The sequence below is a fragment of the Acartia tonsa genome, chromosome 8, assembly GCF_053477335.1.
Source record: "Acartia tonsa isolate MP-2025a chromosome 8, ASM5347733v1, whole genome shotgun sequence".
In the NCBI taxonomy this organism is placed as follows: Eukaryota; Metazoa; Arthropoda; class Copepoda; order Calanoida; family Acartiidae; genus Acartia; species Acartia tonsa.
Genome location: NC_137267.1, coordinates 8,221,881 through 8,243,404, shown reverse-complemented (window position 1 = coordinate 8,243,404; position 21,524 = coordinate 8,221,881). Strand labels below are relative to the sequence as shown.

The 21,524-nt window shown below is 35.5% G+C and overlaps 1 protein-coding gene across 4 annotated transcripts in view; it reads left to right on the top strand.

Moving 5' to 3' along the window:
• LOC145325924 (polycomb protein suz12-like) overlaps positions 1 to 21,524 on the top strand; it is a 47,458-nt gene that overhangs the window by 8,439 nt on the left and 17,495 nt on the right. For all 4 annotated transcript variants that reach the window (XR_013881679.1, XR_013881678.1, XM_080168935.1 and 1 more), the window contains exons 8-19: positions 390 to 449; positions 1,473 to 1,558; positions 2,243 to 2,303; positions 3,321 to 3,404; positions 4,006 to 4,107; positions 5,011 to 5,126; positions 5,776 to 5,815; positions 6,636 to 6,722; positions 8,017 to 8,124; positions 11,464 to 11,576; positions 11,908 to 12,001; positions 16,721 to 16,791. Coding sequence is in view for 2 of the 4 variants with exons in the window: in XM_080168935.1 (XP_080025061.1) it covers positions 390 to 449; positions 1,473 to 1,558; positions 2,243 to 2,303; positions 3,321 to 3,404; positions 4,006 to 4,107; positions 5,011 to 5,126; positions 5,776 to 5,815; positions 6,636 to 6,722; positions 8,017 to 8,124; positions 11,464 to 11,576; positions 11,908 to 12,001; positions 16,721 to 16,791 (1,022 nt within the window). In the remaining 2 variants the exon portion in view is untranslated. The remainder of the gene's footprint in view (positions 1 to 389; positions 450 to 1,472; positions 1,559 to 2,242; positions 2,304 to 3,320; positions 3,405 to 4,005; positions 4,108 to 5,010; positions 5,127 to 5,775; positions 5,816 to 6,635; positions 6,723 to 8,016; positions 8,125 to 11,463; positions 11,577 to 11,907; positions 12,002 to 16,720; positions 16,792 to 21,524) is intronic.

The window sequence follows — 21,524 nt, the reverse complement described above, 5'->3', positions numbered from 1 at the left end:
ATAGAATTTTCACAACAAAAAATCTTAAAACTTGGGAAAATTCATCCCATATAAATGATGTTATCTTAAATAACCTTACCTCTCAGTCCAAAGATGAAGCCTATAATCACTGTTTACTCAAACGTGTCGACAAAGCTTCCTCCCCCCCCCCGCCCCCCCCCCCTCTTATTAAAAAAAGATTTATTATTGATATAACAAGTTGATGTCCTATTTTACATATTTTATCACTTATATATACTTAGTTATTTTTAATCATATTTATTGAAAATAAGGACGTTTATTTTAAGAGATCATCTTGTCCTTAATCCTTAACAAACTGATTGTTTAAAATCTTATTTAAAGGAAAGTTTCTATAAATACTAAATGAAAACAATTCCTGTTATATTCAGATACCTCTTGGTTGCGCTGAAGTTCCTGTAAATCCATCTGAATCTAATCCACCTAATAAGGTTTGAAAATGTTTTAATCTGTTAATATTACACAAAGTAAAGTTGCTATTAGGGTTGGGCCGGATATTTTTTTGGCTGGATACCGGATATCCGGCTGATTTCAAATGCCGGATATTCGGTAACCGGACGGATATCCGGCCAACGCCGGATATCCGGCAAATATCCGGTTGTCCGGCCAAATTACCGGATAACCGGCCAAATTACTACATATTAAAGTATCAAAAAAGGATATAGTCCCTTTTGTGTCAACGCACCTTAAGGGGCGATTCGTAGTATTTTTTAAATTGCTTTTAATAGGTTATTTTAGGTTAGGTTAGGTTATATTTGGTTAGGTGATTGCCCCGCAGGGTTAGGCAATTGGACCCGCAAGGTTAGAGTCCCCCACAAGAGCTAGAAATAGGAGGAAAGCTACTGTGAAAATACGAATAATCGCTCCTTAAGGGTCGTTGCCACAAAGAGGACTATACCCGCAAAAAAAATTTCTTCATAAACTAGTGTTTTATATTATACTAGCGGCTGCGTCCCTAGTATCTAGGGATATTAGAAGGGACATGAAAGTGCAGAAAAATAATTTAAAACCTTACAACGACTTTTTTTTTATAAAAATGAAACAGCCTAAAACCACCCTGGGACCTATAAGAAGCTTCACTCTAAAGGAGATCCTTCGCTACAGACAAAAAAAGCTTACTACTTTGTATAATAGGATAAAATTAAGATAAAAACTTAAAAATTAAAAGTATTAAATGATCTTTCTTCTTAGCAAATAAATCTTATGAACTATTACTTCCCTCAATCTGTAATATCAACCCCTAACGGTTGGAGGATGGGCGGGGATGTGGCGTTGAATGCCTGCCCCCCCCCGGGCCCCCCCCCTCTGTTTTTTTTCTATCCCATTTTCTGTGTATAAAAGGTAGAGGTTTTTTTTTAGGAAATGAGTAGGTAAACGAAAAATTTAAATAAAATTAATTTTTATACACGAAGGAGCAGATATGTTAAAATTTACATTTATGTTATTTGTATCAGGCTCCCGCCCTATCCATATCATCTAAACACCTGGATGTGTCCAAACTTTCTGGTGCCAGGGTCAAGTCTTCAACTTTAGTTTTCAGGTATCATTTATATTGTGACTTTTTGATTCTATAGGTTATCAGATTTCCTTCATGGCCCTGAATATTAGAGTAAAACACTAGAGGGAGAAAGGGATAAATAACGTATCTCCCCATCACAATCGTCTTGTGCAATCTTCCTATTGGGTCATTAAAAATCAACCAATGGTATCGCTTATATTAACCCAGCTAAGTAGCCGAAAATAATTTAGAAGCAGACGAAAGAGGTCTTTGAAAAATGAAGTGAGCTAGTCGTCTGTATATACATCTATACTATAGATATGTTCCCTGAATTATTTACTTTTGCATTGGAAAAAAAACCGGTTATAAAAACCGAGGCTCGACCAAATTTGAGAAAAATTGTGTAAAACATACTTTATTGGTGGTTTCAATAAATTTTATTTCCACTAAAGAATTTTTATGTATAGTCCCTTTCCTGACAACGCCTTTTTAAGGGGTGTTTCTTTGTATTTTTACAGTAGATTTTCTCCAATTTCTAGTCCATGTGGGGGCTCTAACTCTGCGGGGCAATCACTTAACCTATCAGAGCTACTGTGAAAATACGACGAAACGTCCCTTTAGAGGCGTTATTACGAAAGGGACTATACCTGATTGTTTTGTTATTTATTTCTGTGTACCTTGCGTTTATAATGTACTAGGTATTAATGAACCTAATCTAAATTGTAGAATGACGGCTGGAAGCAATGAACCTGAAGAAAATGTTGAACCTGCGGCTAAAAGAAGAAAGGTATACTATACACCAGTGTTGCGGAGCCGGGAGCCGCCATATTTTGCCGGAGCCGTAATTTTCGTTAAAAAACGGCTCCGGCTCCGGACTAGATAAATAAAGAGATTTTTTATAAATTATAATTTGGTAACTCTGTTTTGTCATGTGAAAATGCCCCTTTTAAGTTTTTAAAGTCCATTTTTATCAAAAATTAAACTTTTAAAACCTTCAAAATTCAAAAATAGACGTGGGGAAAAATATGTCGAGTTTTTCTTGATTTTAGGTCGGAGCTAGAGCCGGAGCCGCACCAAAATCAAACGGCTCCGCAACGCTGCTATACACAGATTTTTATACTGTACATTTTGAATCAAACATGGGGCAGTTGCATGAAATGCATTTAAAGTTGAATGTAGTGAACTGCATATTTTTCCTTTGTTCAGTGGTTTAAGCAACACCTATAGAGACAACCTCGCTCTTAGTTTTAAAATTAAAGAAGTAGTTGCACGAAATGCATTTAAACTTGAATAAAGTGAACTGCATATTTTTTCCTGTTCAATATTTTTAACTACATTTATAGGGCATATATTTGAAAGAATTTCAATTTTCTACCATGTAGTTTTAAAATATCAGGAATTAAAAATTTTATTCCTGTGATATACCTATGCTAATTTATTATATTGCTGGCTTATTTAAAAAAAAAAAAAAAACAGCGTGACGACTAATTTAGTGATGTCTAATTGTTTGTTATTATTGTATTATTTGGTATACTGATTCCTGGGACAACAAAGTACAATTTTATAAGCAAAGCAACTCTATAATCAAGTCTTTATAATGTAAGTATGTCCATAAACATTATCCTGCATCAAGCAATTTTTCAACAAATTTACTTACAATTTGGATTCGACTCTTATACATTTATATTCTGATTATTCAATTCTGAGTCTGACACAATACAAGTGTTAATGCCCTTTTGTCCTACCGTTTCAGAGCTTCGCTTTTTTGGATGTTATCATCCTTTATATATTTATTCTTGTTAAGATGGGACGAGGGGAAGATGCTATGAGAACTGGAATTGCAGAGTTAACAATTACAGATAGACATTCAAGATTACAACTTACAGAGGTAATGTCATCGGTCTGACAAAACAGCAGTATTTGGTAGAAATTCTCAATAAAATGAATGAAATGATCAAAAAAACTGTCAAAAAATAGATTTTGAAAATGTTAATATCGTCTTTGATGGTATTTTATTAGAAACTTTTGATTAATGACATGTTAAAAAAAAACAGAAAAATCTGTTAACAAGAATTTAAATGTCGTCCTATTTGTGTAAGAAATTTTTTCAATGTTAGAAACTTTATTATAAGACAAAGTTTAAGTCTTATGATACCTTAAACCAGACGTCAAACAAAAATAAGCAAAATTAAACACCCCTATTTTCATGTTTTTACAGTAGCATTTCGCCTATTTCTAGACCCTACAGCGGCCATTTTCTAGCCCTTACTCAACCTAACCTAACCTACAATAAGCACGAAAAGCTACTGTAAAATAATCGGACCAAAAAAACTCAAGACGTTAATTTTAGCCTAACAATTAATTATCCGAATCCGCTATTAAATTAACGGATTTCGGATTCTGGATCCCAAAATTGTCCAAAAATTGGACGGATTTCGCATTCCGGATTCGGATTGCCAACCCTAATTAATATTTTATAATATATTAAGGGAGAATATGAACTAATAATGGGACCAGACGAGATGGATGATAGGAAGATATCTCCAAAGAAAGCTTCCTGGGAGCTCATTGATGTTGAAGGAACGGATAAGGTAAATTGTAGCGCAGAAACACTTAAACTAAGGTGTTTTATTTTGGGTCGGATTTTCAATATCCGGCCGGATATTGAAACTATACGGATACCAGATATCCGGCTGATTTATAATGTCGGTAATCCGGCCGGATATCCGGTAATTTGTCGGATATCGACCGCTGGCCAGATATCCGGCTTGATACCGGATATCCAATATTAGAAATCAGCCAGATATCCGGATAAAGTAAATTGTAGCGCAGCAACACTTAAACGTAAGGTGTTTTATTTTTAGGGTAGGGCCAAATATCCGGCTGATTTATAATGCCAGTTATCCGGCCGGGTATTCGGTTATTTGCCGGATATCGACGTTTAGCCAGATATCCGGTATACGGCCCAACCCTATTATTTTTTAAGTTAGACTTTTAAATGTGTTAATATAAGCATATCCATTAGGCCCTATTTTAAAATAATCTATTTACCAAAAATATTTTTTTTGCCGATAGATGATGTTAGTTATGTTTTTAGTTAATTGCAAAATTGTCCGCAGGGCGGCGTTTTTTAAAATTTTTTTGTCGATTTCTCTTGGGAGGGTGGTGGTACCCAAGAGCTAATCACATATATTAGCTTTTGTAAACTTAGTTGTAATACCTTACAAGTTTTGCTGTTATGTACATATGTAGGTATAACATTTAATGGAGGAAGAATATACATGGATATTATGACAGGGGATATATTGTCGTCAATTTAGGTCGCTAATATGTAACTTGTTTATCGATATTTCGTTCATCCAGCAGTAGGGGAGGGTGTGGGGTTGATGGGGGTATCGTTATTTTAGCCTGCTGCGAGTTTCACTTTATAAGAGAACATGAAATGAAATCAAGATCCAAGTAATAACATATCCATTATTATTATCTATTTTCAGACTGCTGCGGCTGAGTTTAGCAAGTTTAACGAGAGCGCGACCGTAAAGTTCCGGCTGTCCTGGGCCTCGGAAACTGCGGGAGCCCTTGTGGAGCGACCTAGACCTCTTATGCCCAGGTTAGCAACGGAGTAGGGGCATTTTTGTTGGGATCTACTGCAGTTCACGGTAAAATATTGCTGGTGACGAATATTGCCAAAAATCTATGAATTTTAAAGGCTGCTAGCTGCCAAACGGCTGAACGTACAGATCATACCCGCACACCATTTTAAGCGGTATAAGAAGGCATACAAATAATCTGGAATAGCTAAGATCCAATGATGCACAGGGAAAGCTTAACTGAAGAAAAAACGCGTAAAATAGGCCTTTTTCGCGCATTTCTCTGCACTGCGAGATAATTATGCAATATTGATTTAATGCTATTCCAGATTACTTGTTGGCCTTCTTATGCCGCCTAAAACAGTGTGCGGGCATGATCTGTACGTTCAGCCGTTTAGCAGCTAGCAGCCTTTAAAATTCATAAATTTTTGGCAATATTCGTTACCAGTAATATTTTACCGTGAACTGCAGTAGATCCTTTTGTTGTATTGACTATATAGAGTTCTCGGATCATGGAAAGAAAGGGAATTTTCGGGTTTTTAAAATATTGCTAGAATCCGGAATCCGCCAAAAATAAGAATCCGGAATCCGCGGAAATCAGCCATTTTTTGGACGGATCCGGATACGGTCAAAAAATTTGACGGATTACTAATAATAATTTAATTCCAGGGATAATGGTACTGATGCTAGTTTCGTGAGGAGAGAAAAGGTAAGTCCGTCCGTATTGTAAACAGCTTTCCGCGGATATAGAATGAATTATTACCAATATGATTTAACCCCACAGGGCAGAAAAAATTGGTTTTATTTATGTGAATTTTTTATTAATATTCGTGAAAAATTGTCTGTAATATGATACTATATAATACTTTATACAGTATGGCTGAGAACCGGTTCTAATCCAGCGGACTTTAATCGGTTTCAAAGCCATACTGGAAAATTATTTCAAGTGGTTCTTTGCAGCAATTTTTTTTTTGCAGCAAACGCAAGAGTCCCAAACGTCGGAGTGGACAAAAGCAGGAGTTTTAAAATATTGATTTGATTGAATATTTCTATCCAGATTAGGTTAGATTAAGATATGAATGTTTAAAAAAGCCCCCCACTGGGGTTAGGTATTTAGAAAACCTAAAAGATGGTCTAAAGTAGGTTAGGTTATGTTAAGTGTCCACTCCTGCATTTGTCCACTCAGATGTTTGGGACTCCTGCGTTTGTCCTATCAAAGTAGTAAGGGTGTATGTATAGGAAATTTTGCGGGTTTAGGCATTTATAAAATGGATATATTAATACTTGGATGTTGCACCAGATTTTTATGTTCTCTAAAAAAGTGAAACTCCCAGCGGGCCAGAATCTCCCCTCATACTGGATGGACAAACTGATCAATAAATGAGTTCCATATTAGCAACCTAAATGAACGACAATTTTTCCCCCTGTCATAAATTATAATATCCATGTATATTCTATATCCATTATTATTTTGGTGATCAAAAATGTATTTTTTTACGAAAACTAATTGTTAATTTATTGTTATTTAGACTAAGAAGAAAGAGAAGAGCGTAGAAAAAGCCCAAAGAATAGTTTATCAGTTTTTATATAATAACAATTCTAGACAACTTACTGAGGTAATATTATTTTTTCTTTAGGTAACAAGGATAAACAACATACATAAATGCGAAGCTATTAGGGATGGCAACCCGTCAAATTTTTGGACCGGATTCGGATTCTTACAAGAACCCGTCCAAAAAATAGGCGGATTCTGGACTCGGATTCCGGATTCTAGCAATATTTAAAGGCTTTTTTTTAAATAATAAATTTAAGTGCTACATATGTCCTAAGAATTAATGTTCTTCTTGGTGTTCTCTATAATTCACTTCCGAGAATAGAACCATAATTTAAAAAGATATTATATATAAAGATGACAATCTTTGCCTTCAACAAGGCGGAGTTGAAAGAAAAAACTCAAGACGCTAATTTTAGCCTACCAATTATGAATCCGAATCCGCTATTAAAAAACGGATTCCGGATACGGATTCGAATTCCAAAATTTACCAAAAATTGGGCGGATTCCGGATCTGGATACGGATTGCCAACACTAGAAGGTATAAAGTTATATAAATATTCCAAAATTATGAAAAATATTTTAAGATATAAAAGGGATACCTACGTGCATAGTATATTCTAGCGCCTGTGCCCCTTGCATAAGGGAAGGGGTTAGAGAGTGTCCTAAAAGTAGCCTAAAAACATCTCGGTACCTTTGTGAAGCTTTATTGAACAGATCTTTCAGTTCTTAATCTACAAACATAAAAACCTTACTACTTTCTATAATAGGATTTCTTTGGCCTAGTAGACCAATCTCCATAATTTAGGTTAGGTTAGGGGGTTCAATGCTCGATAGGAACTTTAATGAAAAATAAAGATACATTTTAGTTATTGTATATTTGTTTAAGGGAATAGTAGCTTTCGCAATATTCCGCAAAGTTTTATGTAAGATTCCAGTCAAATGCGCTTATTAGGTCAAACTGTTTTTAAATATGCGTTTGATAATACTATGTGTTTAGTCAACATTAAAAACAGTTAGACTTAATAAGCGCATTTGACTGAAAGCTTGCTTACAATCCTACGCAATATTGCGAAAGGTACTATTCCCTTAAACAAAAATACAAGAAACTAAAATGTATCTTAACTAGGGGTGGGCCGGATACCAGATACCGGATTTCCGGCTGATTTCTAATGCTGGATATCCGATATCCGGTCGGATATATTACCAACGCCGGATATCCGGCAAATTATCGGACATCCGGCCGATTAACCGGATATCCGGCATTAGAAAACAGCTAGATATTTTGTATCCGTATAGTTTCAATATCCGGTATCCGGCCGGATATCCGGCCAAACCATTATACCCGGATATTTTAGGCCAGAGAAGATCTGCACTGCCCCTGGTGTGGTCTTAATTGTGTGGTCCTCGTCTCACTCCTCAAACATTTGAAGCTCTGCCATCCCAGATTTTTATTTACATATGTGGTAAGTTATTAGAGTAAAACACTAGAGGGTGAAAGGGTTAAATAACTGTATCTCCCCATCGCAACCACCTTGTGAATGTGCAACCCTTCTTCTATTGGGTCATTGAAAATCAACCAATGGTTTCGCTTATATTAACACAGCCAAGTAGGAGAAAATAATTTAGAAGCAGACGAAAGAGGTCTTTGAAAAAGAAAGGTAGGTAGATGTCTGTATATACATACATCTATATTATAGATCTATTGGAAAGTTAGTGGCGAAGCTGTGTTTACTGTTTATTTATATCAATGACCTCATAAGGGCGAGGCAGCTATCCATTAATTAGAGTCAAACAATAGAGGGGGAAGGGGTTATAACTGTATGTCCTCATCCCAAGGTTCTTGTGTCGACTCTCAATTGGGTCTTTGAAAATCAACCAATAGTGGGGAGCCAAATCTTTCCTTTTCTGTCCAATCAGAATATTAGGTTAAGTATTTAAAATGACATTTAACAATCCTGAAAAAAAAAAACAGAACTTATTAAAATTAAAAATAAATGAAAATGTAATTTATGAAATTTAATAACAATTTTAGTAATAAGGTACATTTTTATTTCATAATTTTTATTTGAAATTGTAATTTTCTATATTTAGAAATTACATGAAAGGGTTTGTTATATTATGTGTATTAGGGCTGGGCCGGATACTTTTTTGGCCGGATACCGGATATCCGGCTGATTTATAATGCCAGATATCCGGTTCTGACCGGATATCTGGCCAACGTTCGATATCCGGCAAATTACCGGATATCCGGCCGGATATCCGGCGTCAAAAATCAGCCGGATATCCTGTAACCGGATAGTTTTAATATCCGGTATCCGGCCGGATATTTATAATGGCCGGATAACCGGATAACCGGCCCAACCCTAATGTGTATATTATATCTTACAATTACATTTTAAAGCATATATTTAATGGCGTTGAAATTTTCTACCGTGAAATATCAACATTTTAAAATAAAGGGGAAGGTAGGTTGTGCTAAAATTCCGTTAAGGTGTGAGTTTTATGGCTTTATAAACAACTAAAGGCTACGCTCCTAGAAGCCTCTAGGGGCACTTAAGGTAGGAGGGAGAAAAGTCGACCTCATCCCATTTTAAAAGTTTCAAAAGATTTTTAAAAAGATTATTGTTTTTGGGGGGGGCAGGGGTGTGAATACAGGGACAGACCAAAAAACGTTTAATACTTTATATAATAGGATAGTAGAACGATAACATTCACTAAATATAAATATATAAGAAATTTTCTATGGATATCCTATTATATAAAGTAGTAAGCGTTTTTTGTCTGTCCCGAAGGATCTCGCTAACTGCTAAACCGATATTGTTCTCCTTTACAGTGAAGCTTCTTATAGGTCCTGGGAAGGTTTTAAACTATTTTTGGGGAGGGTGTCTTTCTCCCTTCCCCCCAAAAAATATTTTTTTACTCTAGAAACTCAAATTTAAAATGGGATCAGGTCAACTTTTCCCTCTCTTACCTTAAGTGCCCCTAGAGGCTACTAGGGGCGTAGCCGGTAGTATTCAATAAGGAAAACAAATATTTAGTGAATATTATCGTTCTACTACTGACACTTTTACGGAATTTTAGCACAACCTACCTCCCCCTTTATAAGGAATATTTTTTCAAGTATACTTGGTTAAAGGTTATAAACCAAATTTTAATCTTTAATTCTACTAACTGTCATTTTTCTAAAATAATAACCCTAACAAAATAGGTATTTGGATCATGAAAAGAAAACGAAGTAGCGGGTTTCGTCGTATTTTCACCGTAGCTTTTCTCTTTTATTCTAGCTGCTGTGGGGGTCCAATTTGCTAACCCTGCGGGGAAAACATTAACATTTACCTAACATAACCTAACCTAAAATAATCTATCAAAACCTTCTATGAAAATACGAAGAAACCCACTACTTCGTTTTCTTCCATGATCCAAATATTTTATACTCTTTACTTCATGGAACGGCTCCTTTTGTACTTTTTCAAAGGATTAAAATTTAATACTAAAATTAGTAAAATATGAATGTTCCAATATATTTAGGCAATTTTTGCCAATTTAATTTGCAATATTTTTATTTGCATTTTTAAAAAATGCAAAGCTTTTCCATCTTTAGGTTTTTTAATTATGTAAGGTCTAAGTGTTATTAGGTAATGTTATTAATTTTAAACATATTAGTTTTGCATTATTTGGTATCTATAATACAAAGTAGAACGATGTCTGTCTGTCCGTCTGACCGTCTGTCTGTCTGTCTGTCCCTTAAGATCTCGGTAACCACTGAACCGATCGGTTTCTACTCTTCAGGGTATATACCTATTGGTCCTGTGGTGGTTTTAAGCTATTTCCTTGGGGGGTGGGACACCCCCAACCCCCCCAAAAACCAAAAAATCCCCCCCCCCATTTTTTTTCTTTTTTCTTAAGATTTCCTTGGTCCTTTAACGAATTTCGCCTTAATTTTTTTATCACCTCTTGGGGCAAAGCCCCTAGAGGCTAGGGGCGAAGCCGCTAGTAAATACTATAATCTTGGCATTTTATAGCTTCTATCAGCCTTTTTTAGTCAGTTCTAGCTGTTAAGCAGCTGGTACTAGAAATTTTTAAAAAGTTTATTGGTATTATCGATATATAAAAAAAACCAAAAACGGCTAAACGGCTTAGCTTGCAGCCGTTAACCGTTACTTATCCAACTTTTTGTTAGATGTTGGAAAAAAAACCTATCAAGGACTACTCATGCCAAGTTTCATAACGAAATTTGTATTCTAAGTGCCATTTGCGCATTGATTACGAGATGGCTGCATTACCCCCCCCCCCTTTACTTATATGCTTCATATTTATTAAAAGCACTGTCACTTATGATTTATAATGACTATGATTTGTTGAAATTTATGGCTTTTTTATCCTTTTTTTGTTACATATAACTAGGAAATTGAAATAAAATCAGTTATTGAAAACACTATTTAAAAATTGAATACTTTGTCGAAATCAAACATGCATTGATAATTTTTGTATTGTGTTCGGAGGTCCCTTATTTTTAGTGGTGGTTTGTCTTGGTTGGATGGAGTTGCCTACCCTAGAATATTTCCAGGACTAGGGTTGGGCTGGATATCCGGTTTGGCCGGATATCCGGTCATTTTCAATATCCGACCGCATATTGAAACTATCCGGATACCAGAAATCCGGCTGATTTCTTATGCCGGATATCCGGTAATTTGCCGGATATTGGGCGATTTTCAATATTTGGCCGGATACCGGATATCCGGCCTGAGAAATCGGCTGGATATCCGTTATCCGGCCCCACCCTAATGAATACTTATATTTAGCCGATGCCTGACTGCGCCAGAATAGATGTATCTGTGAGTGAACTATTTGATTCTACCTACGTGGGCAATCCTCATGATATGATCAGTCAACCTCCAGGCTTTGCTTTCTCCAGGTAAATAAGTCAACCTCCAGGCTTTGCTTTCTCCAGGTAAATCAGTCAACCTCCAGGCTTTGCTTTCCCCATTACATTTATGATAGAAATGTCCTATTTGTCCATCAATTAAAATTTTGACTGCCTACCAATTATAAAATTAAAACCAATTTTTTTAGCCCCAAGTGGGGCGAAGACTCTAGGTTAATAAAACTGGTATTAATATTATGATTTTTATTATGGTATTCGTGGAAATTGTATTTAATACGATGCCAAACATGACTTTTCAGAATGGCTGGTTTTAATCCAGCGGATATTAATTATTATTATTAAATCCTATTTTTAATTTAAGGAATGGACCAGTGCAGAGAACGAGTATTACAATAATCCTGGTTTTCAAACCTAAGAGGTGTCCACCTAGCCTTTCTGAGTTCTTAGAACTTGAGGTACAGTATTCTTTTTACATGAGAATGGTCGAAAAACTTATATCGTATTTATTCGAATCCAGTAGATAAAAATAGGTGTGGTAGGGGTGAAGCGTTTCAACCCTACAATGCGAGTTCGATTCAAAGGAGCCCCTAGCCTTAAGGATTCTATCAATAAAGTACTACAAGTAGTTACTGTTTAAAAGATATATTTGAACTGAATACACATACAACAAAGTTAATAGCTTATATACAAAACAGATTATAGATGGGTTAGGTAGAGAAGGGTGTGGGGGAGATGGGGGGAAGCCCCATCCAGGTGAGCAGTAGAGTGGTAGGCTCCCGTAGGGGGTAAGGTAGACGTCTCCCGGAAAAGGGTAGGTTGCTGGAGGCACGAAGTGGAGAGGGGCAGCGCCCCTCCCATTATCAGCGGTGTATAAGTTGACCGCCGTCTCTGATGTGCAGACAATGGCCAAAAATGGGCTGGGTAGAATTGTGATAAGCTGGGGATTAGCGTCTGGGTGTTATTTGGTAAACACGGAGCATCGCATACTCTGGAAAAGGCTTGTCCGTATGCCGCCTACCACATAGGTTCTCATCCATACGAAAAAACTATGTCTAGCATTATATTACCCAGTTTTCTATGAATATAAAAATGTAAAATGATAAGGTTAAAACCAGTTTTTTAAAAATATTATAATTGTACGTTCTATATCCGCGGAAAGCTGTTTATAATGCGATGCGAGAAATAACTATTACGGGACAATGAATGATAAAATATTCTGGATCTACTACATTTTACGGTAAAATATTGCTGGTAAAGATTATTGCCAAAAATCTATGAATTTTAAAGGCCGCTAGCTGCCAAACGGCTGAACGTACAGATCATGCCCGCACACTGTTTTAAGCAGCATAAGAAGGCCTACAAATAATCTGGAATAGCCATAAATCAATAATGCATTATTATCTCGCAGTGCAGATAAATGCGCGAAAAAGGCCTATTTTACGCTTTTTTCTTCAGTGAAGCTTTCCCTGTGCATCATTGGATCTTGGCTTTTCCAGATTATTTGTAGGCCTTCTTATAACGCTTAAAATGGTGTGCGGGTATGATCTGTACGTTCAGCATTTTGGCAGCTAGCAGCCTTTAAAATTCATAGATTTTCGGCAATATTCGTTACCAGCAATATTTTACCGTGAACTGCAGTAGATCCAATATTCTTCCTCCTAATTTTTAAATTCCCATTTAGATCAATGATTGTAAGGTTGCAAAATATTTTTAGTTTGTGTATGATTTATGAATACACTTTTGCCCTTGCATACATCCTTATACTAAAGTAACAGGATGTCTGTTTGTGAACCGATCGGGTTCTCCTTAACAGGGTAGATTCTCATAGGTCCCGGAAAGGTTTATAACTATTTTGGGGGAGGGTACCACCACCCTCCCAAGAGAAATGACAAAAATCAAAAAAAAAATTTATTCAAAGAGAGTTCAACGAAACATAAACGTCAAACGCAACATAGACATATTTAAATATAAAAAAAATTAAAGTGCCACTAGAGGCCTCTAGGGGCGTAGCCGCTAGTAATACATAGTGTATCATGTCACAAACGGACAAAGTAAGTTATAAGGTAGACTCTCATTGGCAATGGAAATATTTCATACTTCTGTCTTTAAACAGCAGCAGAGAATGTCCCTTCTAGTAGTCCTGTCTTCACCACAGCCCAATTGATAGACTAATGGCCAAAGTGAGTTATAGAGTAGATTCTAATTAATCATTGGAATCAGGGGCTGCTAATCAGACCAAATAATTCCATTTGAAATTACCGAAAATATTTTGTTGGCGTAGAATTGGTGTAAAACTTGTTTTTTTATGTAACTGATAGGAAGTGGGTAAGAAAGGAAAGGGGTTGTCACTTAGAATTGTTTGTTAGAATCACATTCCCTTTTCTCTTATTGGAATCTTCTGTTAAAATGACCTCCATACTTGTTTTTTAATGTAACTGATAGGAAGTGGGTAAGAATGGGGAGAAATAAGGAAATGGGACTGTGGGGAAATTTCCACTTAGAAAATTGTTTGTTAGAATCACATTCCCTTTTCCCTGATTGGAACCTACTGATAAAATGACCTCCAATCGTAAATTCCGGATGGACGACCATAGTAAAATATACAGTATATATATATCTATCTAAATTAACTACTGAAAAATTCCCCTTTAAGCTAGGGTTGGACCGAATACTTTTTTGGCCGGATACCGGATATCCGGCATTATAAATCAGCCGGATATTCGATATCCGGATAGTTTCAATATCTTGTATCCGGCCGGATATTGAAAATGGCCGGATATACGGCCAAACGTTCGAAATCCGGCAAATTACCAGATATCCGGCGTTAAAATTAAGCCGGATATTTGGTATCCAAATAGTTACAATATTTGGTATCCGGCTGGATATTGAAAATGGCCGGATATCCGGCCCAACCCTACTTTAAGCTTCTGACAATATATCTTGCTACTTCAAAGTAATAGCCAACGAACATTAATTTTAAAAATGTATTATAATCAGAGTTGGCATAAAAAAAACACTTGGTTTAAACCAAAAAAAACAAGCTTAAAAAAAAACAAAAAAAACTACGTGGGGATGGTTTTTTTTAAATATTTATACAAAGGCCTATCTTTCCAGTTATATCTTTTTATAATGTAAATAATACAGTAAATTAGTTTCAAAAACCTAAATACCTGATATAAAATTCTTTTAATAGTTTAAATCTTGTACTTTGGTGATTATATCTAATAGACAATTTAGACAATTTAATACTTTTCTAAAGGCAAATAATTTTTCTAAAATAAGTTTAAATGCTTTATTATACATTGTTTAGGTATTTAAGTAAAAACATTCAATAAGGTCCATAAAAATTCAACTTTATACTAAATTAGAAAACTATAATTTGGATATTTAAAAAAAAAACAAAATACCTAGTTTTTTATATAAAAAAAAACAGTTTAAAAAAAACTGGTTTGTTCTTTTTAAAAAAGAATCTGGTTTTTTTCCATCTCTGATTATATGTAATAGTACAAAATAATCTGTTACCTACCCACTTAAAAATAATAACTTAAATAGAATTAATTTCCCATAACATTTAAAGAGAAAACTTAACACAAAATAAGATAGACGTAACTTCAATAGGCGCATTTCATATTAAATTCAATGATAAGTAAGTTTATATAATATTATTATGTGTCTATTTGAATTTTCATTCGTAATTTGCAGCTTTTTTGGAAGTAGATTTAGATTTCGGTGGACTTGAGGGACTGTGTGCTTTTGGGCTAGATTTTATTCCGTAAGGCTAAAGATTATCTGGAATAAAAGTAAGATAACCTCACTTAAAGTTTTAAAATTGAAGGGGTAGTTGCAGGAAATGCATTTAAACTTGAAATAGGTCGTATTTTTGTGACAAATGCAATTTATATAGCTGGCTTATTTCACAAAAACAGCATGACGACTTATTTAGTGATGTCTAATTGTTATTTATTGTAATACAAAATTATATATGTTTCATGGTATACTTGTAACTTCTGTTTAAAATATTTTTTTCTGAAATGCACTTCATGCAACTATCCCTTTACTACCTAGACACAAACATGAACTTACAGGACCAAGACTTAGAACCTTAAATTCGAGGTTTGACATAAATATGCTGTTAACACTGTAAGTGTTACATTTTCTTTTTTGCTTTTACCTGTCCAGCAGCTAACTTGAGACCACCTGGAGCCTGCCAGGATCAAAACTTGGAGCCACAAGTTCTAGTTTTAACAATAATTTACCATTGCTTAAATCTTTTCTTAATAAAGATATTTGAATAAAATTTGAACTTATATCCTAGTCAAGAGGCCACGGTGGCCAGCAGGATCCAGGTAAGGTGTCCAGAACTGGAAGTATCACTACAAATATTAACCTATCATTTCTACATAAACTTTATAGAAAACTAAAACCAAACAGATCTTAACATGTTGATTATTGACAAAATATGAAATTTCTAAATCCTTGGAACATAAATGTCAGTGATCTAGAAATATTTGGATAATGGAACGTAACCTTGGAACGTATATATAAAAACAATTATGACATCAATCATAAGAGTGAAGCTCTAAAACGAAAGGACAAACAAAGATTAACACTCTTAGAGTTTCAGAACTAAATAAGCAGTATGTTTATTAGTTTAAGTACCTTCTTACATTTTTAGATTTTATATAAAGGCTTCCCTTATTATAACATTGTACTTTGTTGTCCTTGGAATCAGTATTTTAAAAATCAGTTTCATATAAAAATGTCTAAAATTAAAATAATCGGGTAGTTGATAAATTTGATTAACTCTAAGGTCGTGATACAGTATTTTAATTTAGTTAAAAATTTACTAACATTTGGGTGGAAAAGTATCCATATGACTGCTGCTTTGTTAGGCGCGCGGAATATATAATCATTAGTAAGAGTAGGGGGGAATGCCTTAACCCATAAACAGGAGAGGAGCCTCATTACCATGCAAAGTTAGAATTTTCATACAAAGTGCGAGCAATCAATGGGTTGGTTGTCTGTTCGTTAGATCCTTCGGACGGATGTACGCTTTACATTGCTGGTTATGTTTCAAGCTTCATGGAGAGGGCTAGACGACCCTGAAGCGACACCTCGTCCCCGAGTGGTTATTGTCCTTGGATTCTAAATCAATTGTAATTTTTTTTTTTTAGGATAATGAGAATGCACATTTTGAGAATCAGAGGCCCTTCATATCTGGACATAATAGATTGTATCACAACAGGTATAGTTTTTACCTAAACACTAGTGTAGGGCCGGATACTATTTTGGCCGGATACTGGATACCGGATATCCGACTGATTTTTAATGATCTCTGGCCAACGTTCGATATCCGGCTAATTATCGGATATCCGGCATTATAAATAAGCCGGATAGCCGGATAGTTTCAATATCCTGCCAGATGTTGAAATTGGCCGGATATCCGGCCAAACCGGGTAGCCGGCCCAACCCTTCTAAACAGCTAATGATATTGTATGACCTTCGTCTGAAACAGTTTTCGGTCCTAGGACAAACGCAGGAGTCTCAAACGTCAGAGTGGACACTCAACCTAACCTAACCTATTTCAACCATCTTATACGTTTTTTTTTTAATGTCTAGGTATCCCCTTATTTGTATATTCATATTAGGGTTGGGCCGGATATCCGATATGGCCGGATATCCGGCCGGATAGTTTCAATATCCGGTATTCGGATATACGGTGTGGCCGGATATCCGGCCGGATAGTTTCAATATCCGGTATCCGGATATACGGTGTGGCCAGATATCCGGCTGGATAGTTTCAATATCCGGTATCTGGCCGAATATCCGGCCCAACCCTAATTCATATCTCTAACCTAACCTGTATAGGAATACTTAATTAACTTGATATTTTAGACACTCATCCGTTTGTCCACTCCGACGTTTGTCATTCCTGCGTTTGTCCTAGAACCCATTTTATCAGCTATAATCTCTAGAGAAAATATTTCCGATAATGTCACGCGCAGGGCATTACAACATTTTGCCCAGCTCATACCAATATTGTGCTATTTATAAGTAAGATCCAAGTCACTTTAGAGGAGATAAACACCCCTTTACCCCCCCCCCCCTCCTTTTATGTCCCTTTGTGCCAGTAAAAATTTAACCAATTATCTACCCTTAAAGTCTAGGGCGGAGCCGCTTTTAAATTGAAATACATACAGGATCATTCTAAACATTCTTCAATCAAAATGATTAAAACATTATTTTAGATTCCTATTAATAAGATAAAAATTTATTTCTGAGAAGTAACTTCTGTACTTAAAAAAAAAAAATTATTTCTAAGAAGTAACTTTTGTACCTTTTAATAAAACAAGGATGACAACAAATTCATAAAAGCGAAGCACTGAAGCGGTAGGACAAATGGACATTAAAACTTGTATAGTGTCAGTCAGAACTGAATAATCAGAATAAGAGTCGAAGCAAAATTTCAAGTAAATTTGTTGAAAAACTGCTTGAAACAGAATAATATTTATGGACATACTTACATTTTTAGGACTTGATTTTAGAGTTGCTTTATAATATTGTACTTTGTTGTCCTAGAAATCAATATACCAAAAATCAGATCAATCGGATTATTAGATCACATAAAAATTTGTTGTTAAAAAAGTAAAAAAAATTACAAAATTTACGTACTAGAAATCATTTAACATCAACTCTTTACCATGACTTTACAGACAAAGGTTGTGCAATCAAATGGTCGGTTGTCTACAATAGTTGGAAATTTAATAGCTACGTTCCTTACAGGCCTCTAGGGGCACTTGAAAGAAAAGGTAGGGTGGTGGTACCCTTCCCCAATATATAGTTATAAACCTTTCCAGGACCTATAGAAAGATCCATTGCAAAAGAGAACCATATCCGTTCACCGGTTAGCGAGATCTTTGGATTCAAACAGACAGACAAACTCACAAACACCCTGTTACTTTACTGTATACTAGCGGCTTCGCCCCTAGCCTCTAGGGGCTTTGCCCCAAGAGGTTTGATCAACCTATTTTTGTTTTATCTAAATTTAAAAAGAAAAAGAAAATAAAAAAGTTGGGGGGGAGAGAAAATTTTTTTTGGGTGGGGGAGTAGTCGACCCCCCTTTTTAAATTTTAGGCTTAAAAAGAAAAAATTTTTTTTGGGGGGGGTGGGGTTGTCCAACCCCCCAAGAAAATAGCTTAAAACCATCACAGGACCAGTAGGTATATTCCCTGAAGAGTAGAGCCCAATCGGTTCAGTGGTTACTGAGATCTTAAGCTTCAGACAGACAGACATCGTACTACTTTGTATTATTGATTAGAACACACAGGCTAAACATTATGCCTTTCCTTTTAAAGATTACATTGTTACGTAACCTCTATTATCTATAATAAGAACAGGTACGTCTGTGATTAAAGGGAACTATCCACGAACATGAGCATGTCATTCTAAGCACCTTGCAGCATTGATCCATAGTATTTTTTTAGTTAATATACTAGGTTTAGGTTAAATATTTTGTTTATCGACTAAAAAGTTAGGTTTCACAGTGGTTTTAAACTTAAAAAAAAACTTTTAAATATTCAGCATTTTTTATGCAATATTATCAAATGCTTTGTTGAGTTCTATGGACAAAATAAAACAACACGACAGAAAAGCATCAAATGATGTAAATTGCAAAAGTACATTAATTAAACTTTTTACAATAAGACATCCCTATCCAAATATACATTTTTAGTCAACATAATATACTTTTGTTTTAAGGCTTTTAAACAACAGTTTGAACTCATCAAAACATGTGATGATATTGCACCAAAAATGCTTAACATTTCAAAGTTTTAAACCAAATATTAAACACAAACCTAGTATATTCACTAAAAAAATACTATGAATCAATGCTGTAAGGTGCTTCTAATCACTTGCTCTCGTTCGTGGATAGTTCCCTTTAATAATATTCCAATATTTATCAAATACCAAAATTCAGAAATATAGTATAGATGATTAGGATTAATTATAGGGTTGGTCCGGATATTGAAAATATTGAAAATGGCCCAATATCCGACAAATTACCGGATATCCGGCATCATAAATCAGCATCTATAAAACAAAGTAGAATTATATCTGTCTGTCCCTTAAGATCTCGGTAACCACTGAACCGATCGGATTTTTCTCTTCAGGGAATATATCTACTGGTCTTGTGGTGGTTTCAGGCTGTTTTCTTTGGGGGTGGGACACCCCCAACCCCCCAAAAAACAGAAATCCCCCCCACCAATTTTTTAAAAAGAATTTTTACGAATTTTGCGAATTCGCCAATTATTTGAGAAAATTGGCGACCCATTCGCATTTTTTTCGGCTGGGTGGTAGTTAGTTAGGGATGTAATTATACCTCTTGGGGCAAAGCCAGTAGAGGCTAGAGGCGAAATCCCCCCACAACTAGCGGATACGTTACATTCCTGACTATAATTTTGTTTAATCTGTTAAATTGATGTATTTTCAGTAAAGTTACATTTTGTCAAGGGATCTAAAGGGATAAGACAACGGCCGATATAATGATGTTCATCACCAGTGATGAAACACAAAGTTGTCCCTTTTGTAGATGACAATTAGTGGTTGAAACGTTTGGTCACTCAACTAAATAAACCAACCAAAATTCTAAAAGAGCCCCCAAAGTTGTTAAGCCAACTAATAAGAAAACATTATTATAACACTTTGGGGACTAACTGGCCATTGTCCCTTCCCTACCTGCATTTTATCTCTCCTATTATACACTCCACCCCACCCCCCTTCAACTTCAATATTAATATTCTCTTAAATTTTCTATTTTCGACAAATTATTCTTTTTAATAATTTTCTCTGTATAAATTACTTTCCTTTAACTTTACATAATAAAAACCTCTGATGAAGTCTTATTCGTTGGTTTAAAAAAAATACTATTAACTACCTAAAGGGTGTGCAAAAAAATGCGTATCTTTTTAAAATTCAAATTGCGCGGCTTGGGTTAATAGAAAAAAAAATGTTAGGCATACCGTTAAAACCGCTAAAAAGTCTTTTTTTTTAATATAAGAACGATTCCTCTGATACGTATAGTTATATATAGTATATAGCTACGTGTTAAAATGTCCCAACTGACTTGCGAGTATATTAGTAATTATTAGAGAGTAATTCTTGCAAAAAGACGTGCGTACGTTTTTAAAATTTAAATTGCGCGGCTTGTAATAATTGTAGAAAAATGTTACGCTTACCGTTAGAAGTTAGAACCGCTATGAACTCTATTTTTTGAAAATATAAGAACGGTTCCTGTGCTACAAATAATATAAGAGCTAGGTGGTAAAATGTCCCAAAATTTACTCGCAAGTCAAGTTTTAAGTTAGTTGAGACATTTTAACATGTAGCTCCCTAACTATAATTAGCAGAGGAATCGTTCTTATATTTCCAAAAAATAGACTTTTTAGCGGTTCTAACTGTATGCGTAACATTTTTCTATTATGAACGTCAATAGATAATCTGTGGTAATACGACACCCAGACGGACAGGCCGTTTACAGAGTTGCTTCGCTGTGACTTATGATAACAAACCCCCCGCACTAATCCTATTATATCACCATCCATCTCATGACCGCTGTTGACCCCGCACCCAGCGGTCAAACTAGCCTGCCTAAATGTGGGGAGGGGACTCAAACATGCAACTATCACGAGTCCCTCACGCGCTTATATAATCGGGAGGCGTTGCCTCCCCTTTTACCACCGCTGCCCCCACAGCCTGTCTACCGTCGGGCGCTAAGCCCTAGTGCCCCACACCCCCTTCAAACCTAACCATTGTCATATTTTGTTGTATATATATAGTAAACATAACTTGTAAATATTATTCAGTTTAAATATATAATTTCTGTATGATTGAATCCTGCTTGTTTGTTGGGTAGAATACTTAAAGGCTAGGGCTCGTTGAATCCGAACTCGTTACCCCGTGGGCCGAGAACGCTCGGCT